This window comes from Coloeus monedula, assembly GCF_965178545.1.
Source record: "Coloeus monedula genome assembly, chromosome: 6".
NCBI classification, from domain to species: Eukaryota; Metazoa; Chordata; class Aves; order Passeriformes; family Corvidae; genus Coloeus; species Coloeus monedula.
Window position 1 is genome coordinate 24,592,296 of NC_138786.1, and position 22,169 is coordinate 24,614,464.

The following is a 22,169-nucleotide window of genomic DNA, read 5'->3' on the forward strand; positions in this document are numbered from 1 at the left end:
CCGCCGCCGCGCTTCCCCCGGGGGCGGAAGCGCGCGAAGAGCTTCCCGGGGACGGCTTCGGGTCGGTGGGCGGAATCGGCGAGTGCCCGGCGGCGCCTGGCGCAGGGTGAGGGCCGGGAGTAGCCGCTGGGGCACCCCGGGGCGGCGGCATGAAGGGAAGCGCCGCAGGTGGGTGCCGCGCGGCGCGGCCGGCGGGGAGCGGCGCGGCCGCCGGCCCGGGGACGGAGCAGCGAGCGCCGCGGAGGTGTGGGCGCGGAGGGCGGGGGACGCCGGCAGCCCCCGGACTGAGCCAGCGCCGAGCCTTGCACAGCGTCAGCGCGGCCCTGGTGGGAATCTGCGTTTCTCCGAGGATCAGCCTCCCTTCCTTCCTTCTCCTCGCCCCGGACCGTAGGGTCGCTGTCAGTTGTGCTTAGGGGTTCCCCGAGCCCGGGCGCCGCCGTAGCGTCCGCGACCCTGTCAGGAGCAACGAAGGAGGGAAGCTGGAGCACAAGTCCTGTGAGGAGCGGCTGAGGGAGCTGGGGTTGTTTAGCCTGGAGAAAAGAAGGCTCAGAGATGACTTTATCACCCTATCCAACTGCCTGAAAGGAGGTTGTAGCGGGGTGGGGGTTGGCCTCTTCTCCCAGGCAGCCAGCGACAAGACGAGAGAACACAGGCTTAAGCTGCAGCAGGCGAGGTTTAGGCTGGACATTAGGAAGAACTTCACAGGAGGGATGATTAGAGACTGGAATGGACTGTCCAGGGAGGTGGTGGAGTTGCCGCCCCTGAAGGTGTTTCAGGAAAGACTGGAAGTGGCATTCAGTGCCATGGTCTAGTTGGCATGGTGATGTTCAGTCATAGGTTGGCCTCGATGGTCTCAGAGGATTTTTCCAATTTAAGTGATTCTGTGATTCTGTGAAGGAGGTGTACCAGGTGTTGGTTCAACCACTCTCACTGATAGCCTGGCCTACGGAATGCATGGAGCATGAGATTGGGCTGTTTGGGACAGTTAACTGTCCTGCATGCCTCTTTCTTTATAGCAGAGACATCATGGGTGCAAAGGGGAGCTTTGTCTGGGTGTCTGCAAGGAGGATGTGAGGTTTGCGTAGTCTTTAGCTGCTTCTTGGCATTTCTTCTGTGACTTGGCATCAGTCCTCTGGGAGTTGTGCAGGGCAGTGTGGGCAGCTGGTTCTGCCATGCCAAGGGCGCAGAGTAGTTCATCTGTCCATATCTTGGTGCTCTGTGTGGTCTCTTCTGCATTCTGGGCTGAAGCTCCTAAGCACCTTGACTGTAAGGATAAAGAGCTTTAACCGAAGTGGAAGCCAATTTGCAGGATAGGCTCATACTTTGTAAACCTGGAAAAATAGTATTGATGTGTTCTATGCTGACTGCAGTTCCTCAGTCTCTTACAGACTAATGTATAGGTACTTTCCAGACAGACCAGAACTACTGTAAAATCGAGATGAGTGTAATTAAGGCAGGCAATCACCAGAGATGAGATGGACATGTCCAGCTAATTAGGGATGTAGACACTACTTCCCGTGAACAGAATTTGAGCAAAGAACTTAGGAGCCCTCCTGATCAAGCAGAGTAATTGTAAGAAAATGCATGTTTGACAAGATAAACCATGGAAGAGTAACTGAATCTGTTGGAGAAAAAAAACCACATCTTTGTGAAACATTGTGCTTGAAATAATGGTCATTATTAGTTGAAGAAATTTGTGATATCAGTCATAATGGCTGGTAGTTCAGTTGTAAAAATAAGTCTAAAGTGACTGCAGGTAGGCAACTGTTCCTAATGCTGTCAAGAGCCATGGTAAAAAAGAGCTCCTTGCTGTAGTAGCCTTATGTTTCAGAAGTTTTTCTGACCACAAACTACCTGGAGCTCTGCAAACATCATTGGTACCTACTAAGAGGTGTTTTCTTTTAAATTTTGTTCCCCTTTCCACTTGGGAAGCAGTGACTAACAACATCTAACATTTTGTTTTGCATGCTGAAATTGACTGGCACATTAACAAACAGCATAACCATCAGTTACCTCATTTGGTTAGCTTGAAGGTGGTTTTGTCTGGCAGACATCTCATGCATCTTTTTGGTAAAAACAAGTTCACCTTGATACAGCTTCATCATTGGGTTTGGACAGTAATTAACACCTCCTGATGGTATGAACTGCTGCCTGTGCTCTTTTTTAGTATGATACTGTAATCCTTTTCACATCTAGTCCAGCTATGCTGCTGCCACTTTTTTTGGCTTTGCAAGTTTCCTAGGGCGGTTGCTGGACTTTCCACTTGAATAACTTGCTGCATTTCTTTGTGTCGGTGAAATGAGTGGTGAAAAGATATGCACGTCTCCAAGCCCTGCTGGGATGCGATGTGCACTGTACTGGAAGTTTGGTATATATTATAATTTTAATTATGCCAACTTCTCATTTGTTGTTTGAGATTCTGAAGCTCAAGCACAAGTTTCTGGCTGTGCTATTTATGTTTAGTCTAAAATATGCTGGACTCTTACCAATATGTTTGATTTTTCCCTGTACCCTGAAGTACCGCATAATCTTGTTAGTGGTGAGAGAAAGCTGTATAATTATTGTGATTTTACAGATTGCTGGAGGTCTGATTTGTGCAGCACCATGGACTCATCAGAAGAGACTGGAGGCTCCTCTGCAGAAGAAAACTACTTTGTGAACTACACCTTCACCGACCGCTCCCACTCAGGCCGTGTGGCCCAGGGTATTATGAAATTATGCTTGGAGGATGAGCTCTTTGCTGATGTTACAATATCAGTGGAAGGCAAAGAATTCCAGCTGCACCGTTTGGTCCTCTCAGCTCAGAGCTGCTTTTTTCGTTCTATGTTCACTTCCAACCTAAAGGAGGCCCACAACCGGGTGATTGAGCTGCAGGACGTTAGCGAGAGTGTCTTTCAGCTCCTTGTGGACTATATTTACCATGGAACTGTAAAGCTTAGGGCAGAGGAGTTGCAGGAAACCTATGAAGTGGCAGACATGTACCAGCTGACTGCCCTTTTTGAAGAGTGCTCCCGTTTTCTGGCCCGTACGGTGCAGGTTAGAAACTGTCTGCAGGTCATGTGGTTGGCAGATCAACACAGTGACATGGAGCTCTACACCGCTGCCAAACACTGTGCAAAGTCACATTTGTCTCAGCTGCAGGAGACAGAGGAGTTCCTACACCTGCCTCTCCGCCTACTGACAGACATCCTTACAGGTAAGGAGTTCTTCAGACTGCCTAGGACGTGGATGTAGAAAGAGACTTTCAGAGTCTGGTCAAGTAGTGAACAAAATAGATGAAAAGATCCAACCTTTCATAATCACTGTCTATTCAGAGACTTAGCTAAGCAAAGCAAAGCAAAACATTCTGGATACCTTTGTCAGAAAAAGCCCCAAACCATTAATTGTTACTGGACATGAAACATCTAAGCTGTAGAAAAGGGACGTAGAGGATGTCAGAAATTCACAGCAGTTCCTGAGTCAACAGGTTAGAAGTGTTACACATTTTTTAAACATAACTTCCAACAATTTTTTTTATTTTTGTTTGCGTTAAAAGCAAAACAAAGAAGCCTTACCAGAAATAAACATCTGATGAAAGTCTTTTTTATCCCTTTAGCTCATAATCATTTAATGTAGTAATGCAATAATTCAACGTCTGTGAGAAGGCTTGAGCACATATTTTTAGACTATTTTAGTGTTATTTACAATTGTATATAATTGTTAGGATTACTTAGGCACTCAACTGACTGAAATAGAGGCATTGTAACATCTTGAGTAATACAGTAATTACCCTTCTTATAAAGGTACTAGCCTTCCACAGTAATGGATGCAATGACTCAGTGTTGTGAAGGACGTGTCAACACATGGACAACTTGGTCCAGCTTCCACCAATCCTTAAAGATCTGCTGCCCTAGTAGGTACAGCCAGTATTTGTCACCTCTCCAGGATGCTGCAGTCACAAGTCCATTTTTCTGCAGTTAGGTATCATTGCTAGAGCAAGCAAGAATGTAGAAGCAGCTCATACATTCAGATGTGCCTCTTTCTTGCTTTTAATTACTTTGTAACTGAGTAAGTGACTATACTTTGTGTGTCATGTGTTTTATATGCTGTTACAAAAATAAACCTACCATGACTGGCTTCTTTGGAACACTGGCAAATCTATCCATAAGACTTAAACTAGCCTTTAGAGTTGATGCTATGCGTATGAGAGTCTTTACAGATACTGCATTAAATTATCTCTATTGCACCTAAAGAAACTTACCGTCAAGAACCTATTGAGTATATGTACTGATAGCTCAAAAACTGTGATAAACTTAGAGTAATTTTGATACCTATCTAGCTAAAGTTTTTAAAGTAAGTTGCGAGTTCATTAAAAAAACCCTCTAAAATAATGAAATAAAACGGTAGAGGTCAATCACCTTTAATTTCCTAGGGATTCCACATAAAAACCAGTTTTAGGACTATGGACTTTAGCACTTGTGGTCCTAAATTAAAACAATTTCTCAGTATAACTTTTTTCCATGCATCATCTATTTTCATATGTAGAATCACATTACTCGGCATTTATGCCACAACTTAGCTCATTAAATGGATTAAAATCTGAAGTACTTCCCTTCTTAAAAAGGTAGGAAAAATCCTTTTCTTTTGCATTTCCTGCGTCTTTGTTTAGTTAATGGAGAATTAAATAGGGGAAGCTTTTAGTGGCAAGGATTAAAATTAATTTCATGAAATAGTAATTCATTAAGTTTACCTTCTGTTGCACTCTAGGACCAATTTCAAAATCAAATTTTTTCCATTTAAGCACTACATGTGATGGTTAGCTTACGGGAATCCTTTTAAACAGAGCTGAAATACCTGCTTTTGTGCCACACTTTTTCGGCTCCCTTCCACTATAGAGAAAAGCATTGGAATTTGTCTGGTGCCTTCAGCATCATTGAATTCAGAGTTTGTCATGAGAACAGACTACAAAATCAGAGGGTCTTCGTAGGGAAGCTTCTCAATGAACACAGGCATAATTGCTGGCTTTAAAACTGGAAGGAAATACCTAAAATCTTTTCGATAATGTACTGATGATGACAATACAAGAGTTTGTGGCTTAACCAAAACTTCCAGTTATGTCTGGAAAGAGATTGAAATTTGATGCAGTCTGTCGAGTGTTTCCTACTGTCACACAGCTAAGAAAAGCTCTAGTAGCTCATTGGGGATTTCCAAATGTTAAGAGGATAGCAGCAACACCAGATGTTCAGTCATGAGGGTCAGCTGCCTGGCAGTGCTCAGACACATTCTGTAGATACTTTTGCTAGATAGGTTTCTAGGACCAGCCAGAAGGAAAGGCAGGTGCTGAGATTCTCAATAACAGAATCTTTTTGCATAAATGATTAAATAAGAAAGTATTTGTCGTCGTCACACACCATGTAAGTTCTCTTTCCTGTCCTCTTTCTCTTGGACATAGATTCGTGAATAGACTGCTGAAACTCATCCAAAGTGCTTAAGATCTGGCAGCTCTGTCTTCTGATAGTTACTGAAATTAATTTCATGTAGTTGGCTGGCTGGCAGTGCTGATCATGCCTGACAAAATCCATAAAGACCTGTGTCTGTTTTTCCTCTCCAGAAAGTAGGATTTGTGGTGGGACTGGGGGGAGGCAGCCGCAGGAAAAGGGTGTTCCCGAGTACATACACCTTTGTCTAGATACTGTAAATGCATTTCTGTCCCCAAACCGCAGATGGCGTTCCATGTTCTCAGAATCCAGCAGTTGCCATAGAAACCTGGATCAACTTCAACAAGGAGGAGCGAGCGGGCTTTTCAGAGACTCTGCGATCGAGTCTGAAGGTATAAAAAGACCTTATGTTCTGGGGCTGGTGTAGCACTTGCTGGTTTCACACTTCTCAGGGCAGGGTATTCTGCTCTCAGGTGTGACTTGAAAGCCACAAAATACAAATGTCATTGAAATTCATGGTGCTTGTGAGAGGATACTTTCAGTGTCATAAACAGCAACCCCACTGACAGCTTTTTTTATTTTAACCTGAGGCTGCTTTCACTGGTGATTGGACCAGTGCCACAAATAATTTATTTCACCTCAGTTACCAAAGAAACTGTTCAGAAATCTATGTTTGGCATTCCTCTCGGAACAACTGTACTCCATCAGGGATGTAACTGGCCCTTACGTAAACCACGAAGACTTGTGTTCCAGTGACGTCTGTGGCTATTTTATTGTGTCGGACATGAATGATATGTTGAAAAGGCTTTGAGGCTCTGAATCCTGAATGTTGTAGGGTGGCAGGACTTGGGAAGCAGATTATATACTTCAGGCCCACAGGTGGGTCCTAAACCGAAGAATTCAGTCTTGAGCATCACTGATGTTTGTGTAAGATCTGATTCTGCTGACACTCTTCTCCTTTCGCCCAGGTGATTGGAGAAAATGTTCACATCTATCTGATTGGAAAGGAGTCATCACGTACACATTCGCTCGCTGTCTCTCTGCACTGTGCTGATGATGACTCCATAAGTGTGAGTGGCCAGAACAGCCTGTGTCACCAGATCACCGCAGCCTGCAAGCATGGTAGTGACCTGTATGTCGTTGGTGGCTCCATTCCACGACGCATGTGGAAATGCAACAATGCGACTATAGACTGGGAATGGTGTGCTCCTCTGCCCCGTGACCGGCTCCAGCACACCCTCGTCTCCGTGCCAAGCAAGGATGCAATATATTCACTGGGGGGGAAAACTCTACAGGACACTCTCTCTAATGCTGTCATATATTACAGAGTACGAGACAACGTGTGGACAGAGACCAGCCAATTGGAAGTGGCAGTCTCTGGAGCTGCAGGGGTAAACCTTAATGGTGTCATTTACCTGCTGGGTGGGGAGGAAAATGACTTAGACTTCTTCACCAAGCCGTCTCGGCTCATTCAGTGCTATGATACCAACACAGAGAAATGCCACGTGAAGCCATACGTACTGCCTTTCGCAGGGCGCATGCATGCTGCTGTGCACAAGGATGTGGTGTTCGTTGTGGCCGAGGGGGATTCACTGCTCTGCTACAATCCCCTACTGGATAGCTTCACCCGGCTATGCCTCCCGGATGCCTGGAGCTCAGTACCATCCCTCTGGAAAATTGCCAGCTGCAATGGCAGCATCTATGTCTTTCGTGACCGCTATAAAAAGGGTGATGCAAATACTTTTAAACTTAACCCAGCCACTTCTGTTGTAACAGTCACGAGCGGCATCAAAGTCTTGCTCACTAACCTGCAGTTTGTCCTGGCCTAAACAGGCGCAGTGACAGAAAGACAGCAACAGTGTCTTGCTGTGCAGCTCGAAGACACCTGCAACCCTCAGCACCAGTCCCAATTACTACAAGCTCACAACATCCAGTAAAGACCCCATCCTCTGTACCTATGCAGAGGAAGTACAGGCTTTCTGACTGTGGGCCTATTCTTTTACATAGCACTATTGAAACTGTATTGAACTGTTGTATCTTAGATTTCAGATGGACTACATGCTATTACTTTGATTCCTTGATGATAAGCTGCCTGTGTTTGAGGCCCAAATGGCAGCAAATGGCTATTTTAGCCTGGAACCAATCCACCACTAAAAAATCCTAGGGCATATGGACAACGTCCTCCTTGGCCCAGACTGCTAGTTTTAACTGCCTAGGAGACTGTGTGTTGCTGCTGTGTCAGTCACAGCAGAGTTAGACGTGCACTGTGTCCCCCAGGGATACTCCTATTTAAACATTCCTGTGTCCTATTGCAGAAGGAGGGCCTGGCAGACAGATGCCAGAACTGACCCCAGGACGCTTAGGTTACATTCAGCACTTCTCCTAGAGGAGTTGTAACCAGCTGAGTACTTGCTTACTGCTCTGTCATCACCTAGTATAAAGAGGGAGATAATTTTTAGAGCATTGGCTTCCTTTACTGTACAGGAAATCCCCACCTGTAATTATAACATAGTGTTGCTGAACAAACAGAATAAGACCACTTCCTCCTACCCCCCTCTGTTGGCACTGTAACCCTTTGGGTAAGAATCTGAATAAAGTCTCTACTGAGACAAAGTATTTTGTTTTTTTCTCTTTGCTTCAAATACAAATATTTTTGAACTTCCTGTGGATTGCAGTTCCGCTCAGCACTGATGTGTGGAAAAGATGTGTGGCTCCAAGAGATCTAAGATATTAGCCATAAGGAAAGAAAGCTTTGATGAAACAGCCCTATTTCCCCTTTACTGTAATTTACGTTAACAGTTCTTTATTGATGGTCAAGAAGAAAAACACTTAGGCTTTTGTTAGATCATAAAAACTTTTTTTATAGCAGCTGAGATGGGGATTTTGATAGTTCTTACTATGTTATGCAGTTCTCCCAGTGATCATGTTCCTGTGAAATTTTTCCAGGACCTGGACTTGTTTGTGTCGAACAAGGATATGGGGACGAATCTTGGCAATGGCTTCTATTGCTTGCCGAGGGCTCCAGTGATGCAGCTGAAAAGGCAGAAACCCAGCAAGTGAAAATCCATTCCATCTTTCGAACAGTTAATGGAACATTCCTGGAGGCTACAGGCAATATTAGAGGTGTTAGAAAGCTTGCTGCTGCTTTGCCCCTTAGGTTTACTCGATGTTTCTCTCAGAGAGGCCTGAAAGTCACACATTCATGAAATGAGTCCCTCAGTTAAAGAGGAATGGTTGCTTCCTGGGCCTTCCACTTTCTGTCTCGCTCACTCTTCCTTCATGTTGTGAATAGTTTCCTGTTTTAGCCCCACTAGACCAGAGCAAAAGTGCAGCTGGCTTTTAAATTTTTTAAAAAAAACTTTACTGGTATTCCCGTCATATTTCAACACTTAGTGAGAAATTTTTCCCTTCAGCATTAATGGAAAATTTTCCAGGGAGAGCTTAATAAAACAAAAGGAAGAATCCACAGGTAGGATTTTGTTCTTAGTGCTGATTTCCCTAGTTGGGTTGGTAGAGGAATTCAGAAAACTGAAGTGAGTTCTCTTGATCCTGAATTGTATTTATGGAAAAACGTTCACCACTCCAGTGAACCAAGGAGAAAACATGAACAACAAAAATGGATATTTATCTGCTCACTGAACCTACACTCGTGAGTGACTTGTTATTCCTACCTCAATCTATTCCTCCACAGAAAGAATTAAAAAAAGCAGAATCATTCAAAATTTGCATTTGCATTCAAAACAGCAAGATAATTTTGGGGCCTCTCTTAAAATGGGTGTCCAAACTCTGTAAAATCGTGGAATATTAACCTGTATGGGCTCAGGCTTCTTAAGTGAGAGTTAACTATAAAGGCTGTCTGCATTTTATTTCCATTTTTTAATGAAAATAAACCCCATTTAGCAGAGGTTCCTTCTGACCTGAATTAAGTACGCTGCCACCATGGTGGCACTGCGGGAGCGCCCTGCCTTGCAGTGCACATAGACGCTGTTACCGCAGGCTCGGTGTCTCAGGATGAACTCCACGCCCTTGTGCAGGTTTTCCAAGGTGGGGACTCCAGTTAGATCCACAGTGCTGAGACGCAGTTGCTCCACTCCCATTGCCTCCCATTCCTGTAACAGACATAGCAGATTTGGTCAGTGAACTTTTGGGTTGGTTTTTTTACTGAAAGAAACTCAGAACCTGTTGAGACAGTTGAGAAATTCAGAGAGGATGTAAACAGACTTTGAATGTCAATCCTTTAAATCAGATGTATGAAAACTTAAGTGCTGGTCATCAAAAACTAGTAGTTAAAGGGGACTGAAAAAATGTGGTTCAGCTAAAGGAAAAGAGGGAAGTTGGGATCTCTTCCCAACTCAAAAGCCATTCCTGTATAGTGTTGTACGTGGATTCCATGCTCCCTGTCCCTCCCTGCCTCTGCAGCTGCAACAGTTCACTCGCATGCTCACGTTTTACTGGTTTGTCGCATAGTTTTTAAAGTCAGCTTAGGTACGAGTAGCCACGTCTTTGCTGACACAGGACTTGGGGGTCGCTACCGGGATGACGGCAGGAGGCGGCTAAAGCCTCATGTGAGCCGGGACAGAGCGACGAGAGACCCGTCTGGGGGGTAGGGGGGGATGCGGCACCAGCAATCCCGGGGCTCACCTGCGGGGAAAAACAGAGGAACCGGGTCTCGTAGTCCTCGGTGAGTGTGACCACGCCGCGCACGTTCTCCTCCGCCACCAGCTGCGGGCACAGGCACCGTCAGGGATCTCCGGTCCTCCCGGCCCGGCCCGGCCCGCCCCGCTGCGCCCACCTTACCCTGCGAATGCGGCCCCGCAGCGGCAGCGCCCCGAGCAGCACGACTTCGTCGATGCGGTGGAACCAGGGCCGGCGGAACCCGGGCAGCCGCGCCCGCGCTACCGTGTACAGCAGCGATGGGTAGAAGAGCAGCCGCGCCGCGCCGGCGCCCAGCGCCTCCACCACCCCCATCAGCGCCGGGGCCGCGCTGCGCCGGGCCGGGCCAGGCCGACGGGCGGGGGAGCGCCGCGGACGCGCGCACCGAGCGTCAGCAGAGGGAGCACCCGCGGTGGGGTCCGGCCGCGGGCCAGAGGCGCCCGGCGGGGCCGAAGCGGGGCGGGGCCGGGCGGGGCGCGGCGGGGCCGGCGGCGCGGCGGGGGCGGGCGCACCGCCCCGGCCCCTCCACCCCGCGCCCGCCGTGGTCTCTCCCGGAAGCGCCGCCATCTTGCAGAGCCGGCCCGAGGCGGCGCAGGGAGCGGAGCGGGGCGCGGGCGGATCCCGGGGCAGGTGAGGGCGGCGCCGCCGCCGGGAGGAATTCGGGCCGCGCACGGCACGGCAGGGTCGGCACGGCAGGAACGGCGCGGCGCGGGGCCGAGCCGGGCCGAGCCGGCGGGAAGCGCGATCCGTCTCGCGCAGGTAACGGCTCCTTGCCCCTTCTTCCCCGTTCCCCGGCGCTCCCGCCGCGAGGCCGCTCGTGCCGGGCCGAGGCGGCCGCCCCGCTCCCGCCCGCGGGGGAGCCGCCGCCGCCGCCCCGTGCGCGCCATCCCGGGGCGGTGCCGCCCCGCCGGGAGCCCCTCCGGGGCCCGGAGCCGGAGGCTGCCGGGTGTCGTATCTGATCCGAGCGCTGACAGCGCTGCGGGCGGCGGCGGGGGCGCTGCGGGTGCGAGCTCGGCCCGTGGCGGCGGCGCCATTGGGGGGGGGGGGGCTGCGGCGAGGCCGGGCGGACCCCAGGGCGGGGGAGCGGCTGCCCCGGGCTCGGCCGCCGCCAGCCTGCCGGGCTGGGCGCCCCGGGCGCTTAGAGGAACCTGGGATGCCGTTGCTGTTGTCGTCGGCGCGGTGGGGGTCTGTCCGCTGAAGCAGTGAGATGTGCGCTGGTGCACCGGGGGTGGAGGCGAGTCGGACATAGGAGAAGCACGAGCAGGAAATTGGAGTTCAGCACAGTGTGAGGATTTGTAGTCTCAAGTATGAGAAGGCGTGACAGACACTACTGGAATGAAGTAGGAAGAGCAATATAAAAACCAGGAGAGACGGAGCGTAAAATGGGTGATAAGTATATGAAGAAGCAGTAAAGGTTGATAACAGCACCCTTTTTTTGTAGGACTGTTACGAGAAGGAAGTTGAGAGGCAACCTTAGAATACACTCCTTTAAATTCCTGAGGAATTGTGGCCCAGACATTTTCACCTTTAAGGCACAGGCATTCTCTTCTGCCAGAAGTTGTCGGGGAACATTTTTCAAGCATTGCAGCTTTCTTGTATGTACTGCTTGAGTGTGGTCGTTGGGTGCGTTTCACCAGTTTGCTTGATTTAGAAAAGTATTTGGTGGGGATTTGTATCTTGAAGCACGCTTGACTTCTGGCTTACAAGAGCTTGGGGTTCCTGACTATCTTGGTGTTTTTGGCTTTTGTGTGTGTCTGTCCTTCCAGTCTTACTCTTTGTACCAGTGATCACAAAAATTGCTGAACTTTCTCCTAGTGTCTTTTGCTGTCTCCTCTACTGTTTTTCTGTAGGTTAGTTCATCGGATAGATTTTACTGCACTAACTTGGCATTGCACAGCCATAATAAACCCATCACATTTTTATTTTTTTTTCCATTCCCCTCGGCTATGTTCTTGGGATTTCTTCATAATATGAGATACTGTATCTTCCTAGAATTGTGTCTGGACCCAAGTCTTGAAGAAGCAGCATTGTTGGAAAGACTCCTGCTGTGGTAGATGCTTAGAATTAATACGTATGTCTTTAGATGGAGCTAGGAAATGTTAGGGTGGCTACAGCATGCATCTAGCAGCTTAATATATTGAGTTGCATTCCTGCTGATGAAGAGCCCCCGGGACAGGAGCACAATTCTTATATCTGCTCAGAGACATAGGTGCAAATGTATATACTACTAAAATTCCTAAATAGGGGATTTTAAGTACGGTGATATAAAGAATGATTTTTTCTTAAGGTGCTTACTGTTCTCTTTCAGCCTCTGCTCACATTCAAAATTATTGCTGAAATCCAATAATAAATCCAATAATAACATCCAATTATTTTGGGAAAGCGTATGCTGTTCTGAGGAGTGTGTTCACCCTTTCTGAATGATCATTTCTGCATGGCTGTGTTTTTTCCATTCTTCCCTCCCCTGTCAGAAGTTTCTAATGTTACATTGGGGAAAAATCATTGCAGGATCGGAGCTGCTGGGTTACATGTTTACCCTTTTGTGTCTGTTGGTTTGTTGGTTTTTTTTTTTTTATGGTAACAAAATAATTGATGCAGGCCTAGGACATTCTGTTTACATGCAAAAGAAAGCAGGAACAATTGAAAAGCAGACAATTGAAAAGTGACTGTTCTAAAGTCATGAACACTAAAACATGAAGGTTTATGTGTAAGGTAGCTTTGTTTTGAAAGTAAATGACCTACAAAGTGAGAAGAACTTACCCATCTTTCACAATGGGAGATAGGGTAAAGAAATCCATGGTAGTACTGTGTACTTCTTACTATGTCCATGTTTCTGCTAGGCCTCCAAAACTTGATGCACTTGTAAGATAATCTTTGCATGGTAGGGGGAAGGTTCTTTCAGTTCTTCTGCTACAAGTAGGGATTCTGAAAACTCTCTGGCACTACTTCTCTAAAGGGGAAAACAGGAGATGTGGCAGGGTCATAGATATACAATAGTTGTCTGTCTCATTAATAATAAATCCATACCTTGCCAAGTAACCTGTACGTCAGTTGAAGAATCATTGGTTGAAACAAAATATGACACTTTGAAATAAGGGAAATATTTATAATATTGTGTAAATTTCCTTCCAAAATCACCAGCAATACCCTGAATTGGTTGAATTTCATAACAGATAGATATTTATGTGATTCTTAAGTATTTAGATTCACACTGATTAAAGTAAGATTCTACCTGTAATCCAGTATCTAATTGAACTTTTTGGGAAACTTTGTTGTGAGCAGGTTGCTTCTTAATTATTTCTTGCATATTTTTCTGAAATGTGGTTATTGATTACCAGTTACTGAGTCATCTGCCACAAAGCTCTTCAGAAAGCCCACTCTAATTTTTCCTTTAGTGTCTATTTTAGAGTAGGTGGGAAGTGAGACAAATTCTCATGGTTTTTGAGATTTCCTGGTTATTAGTCTTTAGCACTGAGATCTAAGAACCCGCTGTTCTGGCTGTTGAACTGGAGACTGTTCTTAAGTAATATGTCCAGTTTTCCAAGTCATAATGTGAGTTTGGTTACTGAGATAGCAGTGATAGTCCAACAGACTCAGATCTGTATTTTTGCTTTCTTATTTTTCGGTCTTGCCATAAATGTCTGAAATGTTTTTCAATCTGGGCATGTTCAGTATTGCTTGTCCTTCAAGACTATGTGCAGAGTTTTTCACTGCCTTTGTAACTGCCTTTGGGCAAGAAGGTATAATTTTTATGCATTGATCAGGAATTTGGAAGGAGAAAAAAATAGTATAAATCAAAGAAGACTGAAATATTTCAGGATTTATTAGAATGGGAATTGTAAATTGAGAAAAGTTATCTGGTGCCTCTAATGGGTATTTCTCAAAGTATCACAGCACAGGATCTTGAGTGGCGATCCTGTTACAAGATTTCTTGAGGCAAGAGAGATTATCTTGATAGGAAAAATTAACCAGTAGTTTTATTGCCCTTCCTCCAGTCATCAGAGATACTTGTGTTATACAAATAAATGCAAGAATGCAAGATAACACATTTTCTGCTATTGCTGTTTACAACCTATTTTAGAAAGGTGCCAAGGCGCTTTGTGTTTGGGACATAACAGTGAAAAGAAAGAGCTTTAGTATTCACATTTCAAGAGATTTCCTAAACATCAACTGAACATCATCTTGTTTGCACCTGATGTGAGACTCAAGCAAGTAGACCTAAAATATACCTCAAAGCTGCAGTGCCACTTAGTCTGCAAGTGCTTTGCTGTAGGGAGGAATAGCTCACGAGTCTGAACGGTGATGGACAGAGCAGGCTTATTTGTGTGACAGCAATCTAGTGCAACACAGTCATCATCCCAGGGAAAGGAAGTCACCTTTGACATCTTGAGTAGCTTCAAACTTCCAGCTGTCGTAGCTATATGCTAAAGAAAATGCATCATTGCTAGCTGAATTCAGGATGAATAGTGAGAAACTAGATGGCTGAACAGAAATCTTCAGTAGTCTCCAACTTTTGGTGAAGAATTTTAGTTTAGATGATGCAGTTTGTGGCACAGGTATGTGTAAATGAAAGCCTTATGCCAGAAGAGGAGTGCTTGTCCACAAGCTGTCTTGTCTGTCCCATGTATGCATGTTACTCTTGTATCTTCAGTATATTTAGTATATTGTGGTATTTTTGTTTCGTTTTTAGAAAAGGTGTGCTGGCTTACTAGCTGCTCTGTTAGAGGCAAACTGACAAACTGCAAGTTTTGATTATGAGTCTTTACTGATTTAGAGTAGATTTATAACTGATTTAATGGCTTGGCTTGCAGTGGTTAAGTCCCAGGTAGATTTAAGATTATGTAAACTGGGCTTAAAACCATATCACTCAAACATTGGTTTGACTAAATTGCTTGTAATGTAGCATGGAATAACTAGCTTGAGTGTTGCTGAAATCGAGGTAAATGAGCAGGCAGTTTGGGTTCTTTGTCCTTTTCAGCAGCACACCTCAAGGAGATCTTGAATGAGCGTGTGGATAAGAGGATGGGTGTTGGTTGAGTATCATGTTGGTGTGGTATCTAGCAGGCTTTCCTTTGCAGAACATTTTTTTTAGTGCTTGCATGCTCTGTATTCTCTCAGAACTGAATGCTCTCCCAATTCATATAAGAACCCAGGTGACTGTCTTACATTGTTTTTACTTCCAATTAGTTTGAGTTTTTCAGGACCTTGGCTTCTTTTTTTCATCCATCAAAACTGTTCTTTCTGATAGCTTTTGCTTCTATTTGCAGGCTGCTTTGTACTGCACTTTTCACAAAAATAATGTAGTTGTTATCCACTAGATTTCAGTATTTCACATGTCAAAGTAAAACTGTTGTTCTTCAAACATCTTACCACTTAAAATTCAGGCTTTCACTGAACCCATGCATATTCTCTGCTATTTTTGTCCCAAACTATGCAGTTCAAAAGATATTCCAACATAGATATGCAATCCACAAATTTTTTAGACTCTGTTGGAAAGGGAATATTCATGTCTACTTTTTCCAAAGCAGAGGAGTTTGTAATTCAAATCGAGCACTTAGCAGACAATGTCCGAGTCTACATACAAAGATGATAGCATCTTCCTTAATATACATAGAGATTTGCAGGATGGACACCAGGCATCTTATTATCTCTGCAAAATCTTACAAGATAGAGTTTTGATAAATGTTTCTTCAGAAGGCAATGAAATACTGATCTCCGGAAGAGAGAATGTATTTTGAGCATCACATCTAGCTTTTGCATTTTGTGTAGGCACAACACAGTGTAAAAGTAATTCTTCTCTAATTTATAATTTTGTATTCCAAAGCAGAGCACCATCTGAAAATATTTTTTGCCTACTTACCTGTATTTCCTTGTTATTGGTCTTCAAAAATTTTCTGTTCTCCGTTTAAAATTCTGAATTAAAAAATACTTGGATGGCAGGTCAACTTAGTGATGAATTGTATTTCTTCTGTGTTTTTTGTTTCTTTTTTCTTGCATGTGATTGTTTGATGACTGTACAATGTATAGCACAATTGAGCACAATGAGTTGAAACAGTAAAAATTCCTTGCACTGTTCTAAGTGACATTAGAAGTGATACCTTTAAAAATACCAGTATGCAAAATCTTTTTCAGGAAAAAAGTGGTTGTATATTTACTTCTCTAAAGCAGTTTTGGCCACTCAGAAATCCATGATTATATGCACTGGAGACTTAGGAAAAGTTAAGTGAGAATTTTCTGATATTTGTGGAGTAAAGCCACCCATGTTACGCTTTGGATTATGCATTCAGTGCCAGAATTTGATAACTCTTAGAGACTGGCTGTAGGTGGTACTGTGTGTATTTCAGTGTGGAAGCTGCTATGACACTAATTGTCTGATGCAGAATTTGCTTTGGAATTTCTTTGGGTTTAAAATTATTTTTTTCATTTAATTCAAGACTAAGTTTTAATAGGCATTTCTTGCGGAGCAAGACTAGGACACATATTCTTGATCCTTTTTTGTGAGGAAAACAATTTTGGCTATGCTTAGGTGTAGAACTAATTCTGGATATACTGGGGTCTTCCTGAATTTGCAGGGAGCCTAAACCATTATCTCAATAATGAGAAATTTGAAAAAATATCAATGTCATTGGTTTGAATGCCAGCATTTTTGTATCTACACGCACATGGCATTAACAAAACTACCTAAGTGCACTTTTCTGAGTTCTGAATTGGCTACTGCATTCCTGATGTAGCTGGAAGATGCAGCTTCCACTTACTTGTATGAGAGAACTTTTCTGATAATTCCTGAAAAGTAGTTTTGTATCACCACACGAATGTGGGATACACCAAGTCGAAGGAATAGGCAGCAGCATGTGGTAATAAATCTCTCATGAAAAATGATGCTTTTTAAATATAAATGAAACCGCTTTTGAGTTCGCAAACTGTCACACTTGTGTACTAAAAAAAATAGACTGTGCCACTTCTTTAAATTTTTTTCCTGTGAATACCTAGGGATTTGGGTCTTCAGTTACACTTACTCTGCTCTTTCCATGCCAGAATGTGAAAGGGGTGGGGTGGGTGGAGAAGGAAGAGGATGCTGCATAGAAGTGCATTTCTTCTGTTTTTAAGAAGAGTGCGTAGAAAAAGGTTTAGTTTGTGTTTAAACACTGGCAAAAAGGGCTACAGGGAAAACAGGCAAGGTATGGTAGGTCACCACATTAGTTATTATCAACTAATGAGAAAGGTCATGCTTCCTGGTTTAGGACAGTACTTAAACAGGGAGAAGGGTTTAAAAAGATTTCTGTAATTCAGTTTGGGCTGGAGGGGGGAGAAGGTCAAACGAAGACCTTAATATGTGGACGTGTGTGTCCAAAAGCAATAAGGAAGACGTTACTAGTTCAGTGGTTATTAAAATGCTGGTGGATGTGGGGATTCCCTGGGATTTTTGTCTTGTTTCTGAGTTGCTGCCCAGATTCTATTGGTGAATAGTGTTAGATGTTTATGCATTATTAAGGTGGGCTCAAGCAAAATGGAGTTGGAACTCATTTCAAAACAGTAACTCCTTTAGGTTTGTACACTTTAATTCTTTTCTTTCCTTGCACGGTGTGACAGCGAATGAGGGGGTGCGTGTGTAAAGGAACTTGTCTTAGCAGTGGTGTCTTTCAGAGACCATGTATGGGTAAAGCAGTTCGGCTGGTTCAGCTCCCTGCTCCTCCCTCTCGGGGAGCTGAGCAGAATCTCTTCTGCTGAAAGGGTTGTTCCACTTTCTGCTTTCTATATTTGTCCAGCAGAGCACACTGGCTCCCCAGGCAGTGTGGCTGGCCTGGTGGGCTTTTGCTGAGCAGAATTGAGAGCCAGGGCTTACAGTCTCTGTTATGTCCGTCTGTCTTGTCTGTCTCTGGGAATGACTGGTGTTCCAAGTGAAAGGTGATCTGTTTGTGGATGTTGTCTTTTTTGTAAAATGCAGTTCATCCAAATTTGGGAGTCTAGGGACTGGAAATGGAGGAGGGAAAGCAGTTGTCTCATAGGGACAGTTTGTAATGAATGGCAGTGGAATCAGAAAGACACAGATTTAACCTCCAAAAGAGCTGCTGTCTTCTGGGATGAGAATTTTAATCTCCCTTCCTGCTTTGGGGAGTGATTAGCCAAGGCCTGTATCCTTCCATAAAAGGTCTGTTGTCACTGTCTGCCTTGAAGATTAATGAAAGCTAGATCCTGTCCTGGAAGATCTGAGTGCTGTCTTTGCTTGTTATGGGCAATGGGGATTAATGAGGAGCTAGACCCTGGCCTGCCTAGTTTGGAATCGGGAGTTGGTGTTGAGGGATGGGGCTTGCAGGAAATACCTTGTTAGGAAGGGCTGGAAACTTGTAGCTAAGACTGCACTGACTGTGTGCTTGCATAAACTTTGTATTAAGGCCCTGCACACATTGGGATGACTATTCACAATTGCTTTTTTTAATTACTAGATCAGATGAACAAATAGTGCAGAAAGTCTGTTAGCTGCTACACTGTAGTAAACTGTTAATACAATCTTCTTTGAGTAGCAGAAGGGTGCTCAAAATAATGGCAGCAGTCAAATACACCATTAACAGTGGCAATCTTTTGAGAGGGAAAAAGAGGGCAATTGTTTATAGGGTACTTTTTCTGAATTTTAGGAAATACTGTCCACTTAACAATTTTTCTGCCTTTTGAGTATCTATGCAAATAGGCATCAGCCTCTTGTTTCTGGAATTTGAGACAGGAAAGCATTGTTTCAGTTGTAAAATTGATTTGAGCAAGATTCTGCCTTTTTTCTTGAGGACCATGTTCCATAAACCCAGTCTGAATTATTTTTCTTTCCTACCACTTCAGTGTGTTTCCTCCTGAGAAAGCTATGTGTCTCTCGAATTTGAAAGAAGGACATTTTAGAGGCAAACTGGTGAATCTCAGCTGCCTGGCAATGTCTGGATTGTACTGGTATCTGCAGGCAGGAACCTGTGATTGATGTGTGACAGAGGGTCATCTTATTGAACCAACTGAACTCAAGCAACTTAGTTGTGTGGCTGTTTTCTGGTCCTTCTTTGTTGAGTGGGGACACACTGCGGTAGTTTCTTCCATCTTCATGTGGAAAACCTGTGGAATTTGTTGTAAATATGCAGCCCATGGGATGTTAAGCTTGTTACCTGAAGTATCTTGGTATTTTGCCTAATTCTGGCATCCTCTGCTAGAATTAGGTCCTCTGCCTGCTTTTCTCCCCACTTTTCCACTTGCTGACTCCCTCACTGACAACCTTTCATTTATATGAGTTACCAGTTAAAAGCCATTTGTGGTACTGTTTGAGGCCAGTGATTGGAGTTTTATGATTCCTTGGCTTTTAAGTGTTTTCTCATAGCATACTTACCTTTCCATTGCAGTCTTGGAGCAGGAATATGATTGGGCAGTTTCAAAGGCCTCTTGGAAGTCCACTATTGCATGTTTTAAAAATGCTGCGTGTCTATTCTGTGAAAGATGCCATTTAAATGGATAGAACACTGAACAAATGCATGTGCACCGAGGGCATTTGGGTAGTGAAAGGCTGTAGAATGGCACTGGGGAATTTCAGTCATACCATTTTGTTAGAATCTTCCTAAAAGCAATATGTAAGAAAGTGACATTGTTCAGAGCTAAACCAAGCTGTCAAGACAGGAAATCTCGTTTGCCTTGTATACTTGTGTGTTTAAGGGAGAATACCCAATAATCAATTCTAGATTGACTGTGTTACCCTGTTTGCAGAAAAGTAATCAGGGTTGGAGACAAATGAAAAATTAACTTCTGTCTGATGTCCTTTGAAGGTACTGAAATTCCACAGGAAGGTGTAATTTTTTATTTTCTTCTTGCCCTACTGCTTTTTTTTTTTTTTAACAAAAATAATCCTTTTTTAAAAATATCATAATTTTGCAGTAGAATAATAAAGTTAGGTTAAGGGTAGACATATGGGAAGATTACAGGAATTTGGAATTAAGTCCAGTGTGCATTTCAAATTGATGGAACTTATAACTGCTATCATGAAGTAATTACAGCTATTAAACTCCAGGAAGAAAAAGTGAAAGTTGGAAAATATTTACTTGTGATTTTAAAACGTTAAGTCATATCGTTTAATCAAGAATATGGCGTGACATGTCTCTAATATCTGAGGCAGTCCACTGACGAAGAACTGGGACAGTGAAGATGATTATATGGAAGGACATGTATATGGTTCTTACAAGCATAGTGTTTTCTTAACAGAAGCGATGAGAGACTTGTTTATCACTTGAGGCCTTTAAAAAGGATCTATCAGTAGAGATTTAATTGTGTGAAATTCAGCATTTAAATTTGATTATCTACTTCCATGAGTAATGTAAATGAGCATCTGCCAGTAGTGCTCTGAAAGAGGCTTGTGCCATTTTTCATGCGTTTTTCCTTTCCTCTGTGTTACCAAGAACATCTGTGTGGTTGTGCAGTGAATTGAATCTGGGAGCATGTCTGGGTTAAAACTATTGTTTTCCTGTTGTTGGTAGACAAGCTCACACCTTGACTGTTTCCTTTCTCAGGCTTATTATACAGAGGTGGGGGTGGACAGCTGATGAGGAAAGAGTTGAGCACCATTCTTTTGGCAAGAGCACCAGCTTAAACTGGGTCTGTAGTAGGAGTATCGTGGTCTATTCCTTTGTATTTCTTCCCCATTTCCATTGAATGTTTATGGAGAGCTTGTATGCAGTCTTCTCAGTAGTATAACCTGAAAATATTAAGTAAGAATTGTTTGCCTGTGTTGCCTGATGGGGCACATATAATTTGCTTCTAGACAGGGCGGTCCTAAATGTTGTCTCACCATATTTCTTTATGAATGCAGTATCTGATACATGCTGTGGTTGATGCTGCTCTACAGAAAAGCCTGCTGTTCATTTGGGAGGAAATTGGTGAGCTTTTCTGATATGATGACAGAGGGAAAATAATGTGCCACATAGACTGTCGCATGTAAGGTGTTGGAAGTAGAAGGTGCCTCCAGAATCCAGGCACGAGGTATAGAGAATCCAGAAAGATGATTATTTTATGTCTATTGTGCATGTTCATGCAGCCAAAGCTGTATTTATAGCACTTGGTTTTGCCATAAAGTTTACGGAGTATCTTCCTGCTAGCACTGGAAACCAGCTGATGTCATACTGTGCCTTCCAGGAAAAGTGAATGGAAAAGAATTGATGGATAAGTGTGTAAGTGAAGAACATCTGAAAATACCTGTGTAAGACTTCAAGCAAGTACTGATCCTCTAGTTCTTGGCAAAGTACACTGACACTCTTCATCCTTCTCCCCCCCATCCAGCTAAGGTCAGGTTATGGATCCAGCCTTGTACAGCAGAGTTTCTGAGGCCTTGGGAAGAGAAAGGAGCAAGCAGAGCTGTGCTGGTGCAGGAATCAGTGAGCATCAACCACTGGAGATGAGCAGCCTGGAGAGGGTGTGTCAGGGTCATGAAATGGACCATGAGGGCAGTTTGTGGAGTAAAAGGCTGCTGATACCAGTAGGAAAGGCATTCTATTAGTTGTATTCAGATGTTCATAACTAGGAATGAAAACTTCTTCAGACAAAGTTCATCTGAAGTGTTGCATTACATTTGTGATTGGTAGTGAGACAAAAATGATGCTTCGTGGTGCTGCATGTATTCATGTATTCATGTGTTTTCAGTAGACTGTAAATGAATGCTGATTTTTTTTGTTTTTCTGTATTATTTACAGTTGTATGTTTCAGATACTATATAAAGATACTGAAGAGGGGAGTAAATGTTGCAAAAAATAAATCCAAGTATATACGAATGATGCTGCAAATGATTACAAGTGAGAAACCTTCAGAGAGCTGGACTAGAAGCTTAGTAAGACCTACTTTGCAGTGGAATGGTTAGATTTTATTAAATGTGTGGTTTTGAGCAAAAGTGGAATATTCCTAAGTTGATGTTCCCACAGCAGTGCCAGCATTTGCCTCTGATGGAGAAAAAGAAATAGTATGAAATATTTTTTTAAAGATTCAGCTCTATACACTCAGTATTAAATCTCTTCAAGTGTTAATGAAAATTATTTGCTGTTAAAAGTGATGTGAATCAGTATTCATTGGTTATAATAGAGCAGTAACTCCAGT

General features: G+C 43.8%; 3 protein-coding genes across 21 annotated transcripts in view; 2 read left to right on the forward strand and 1 right to left on the reverse strand.

The window, feature by feature from the left end:
* Positions 1 to 12: 12 nt before the first annotated feature.
* On the forward strand, positions 13 to 8,033 carry KBTBD4 (kelch repeat and BTB domain containing 4). Of its 2 annotated transcripts, none has more exons than XM_082284072.1 (4): positions 13 to 106; positions 2,576 to 3,196; positions 5,703 to 5,809; positions 6,386 to 8,033. In XM_082284072.1, the coding sequence occupies exons 2-4, from the start codon at positions 2,605 to 2,607 to the stop codon at positions 7,244 to 7,246; spliced, it is 1,560 nt and encodes a 519-aa protein (XP_082140198.1). In that variant the 5' UTR covers positions 13 to 106; positions 2,576 to 2,604; the 3' UTR covers positions 7,247 to 8,033. The 2 variants fall into 2 exon arrangements, with proteins under 2 accessions (XP_082140198.1, XP_082140197.1); XM_082284071.1 differs by having other exon boundaries at positions 56 to 168.
* Positions 8,034 to 8,230: 197 nt separating this feature from the next.
* PTPMT1 (protein tyrosine phosphatase mitochondrial 1) lies at positions 8,231 to 10,444 on the reverse strand. The gene is made up of 4 exons (XM_082284354.1): positions 10,215 to 10,444; positions 10,059 to 10,139; positions 9,335 to 9,526; positions 8,231 to 8,450 (listed from the first exon to the last, which is right to left on the reverse strand). The coding sequence occupies exons 1-4, from the start codon at positions 10,383 to 10,385 to the stop codon at positions 8,319 to 8,321; spliced, it is 576 nt and encodes a 191-aa protein (XP_082140480.1). The 5' UTR covers positions 10,386 to 10,444; the 3' UTR covers positions 8,231 to 8,318.
* Positions 10,445 to 10,633: 189 nt separating this feature from the next.
* CELF1 (CUGBP Elav-like family member 1) overlaps positions 10,634 to 22,169 on the forward strand; it is a 62,507-nt gene continuing 50,971 nt past the window's right edge. For 3 of the 18 annotated variants that reach the window (XM_082283958.1, XM_082283961.1, XM_082283962.1), the window contains exon 1: positions 10,666 to 10,700. The gene's annotated coding sequence lies outside the window, so the exon portion shown is untranslated. Of the gene's footprint in view, positions 10,830 to 11,511; positions 11,666 to 22,169 lie in introns of those variants that run through there. The other 15 variants (XM_082283965.1, XM_082283948.1, XM_082283947.1 and 12 more) reach the window with 13 other exon arrangements.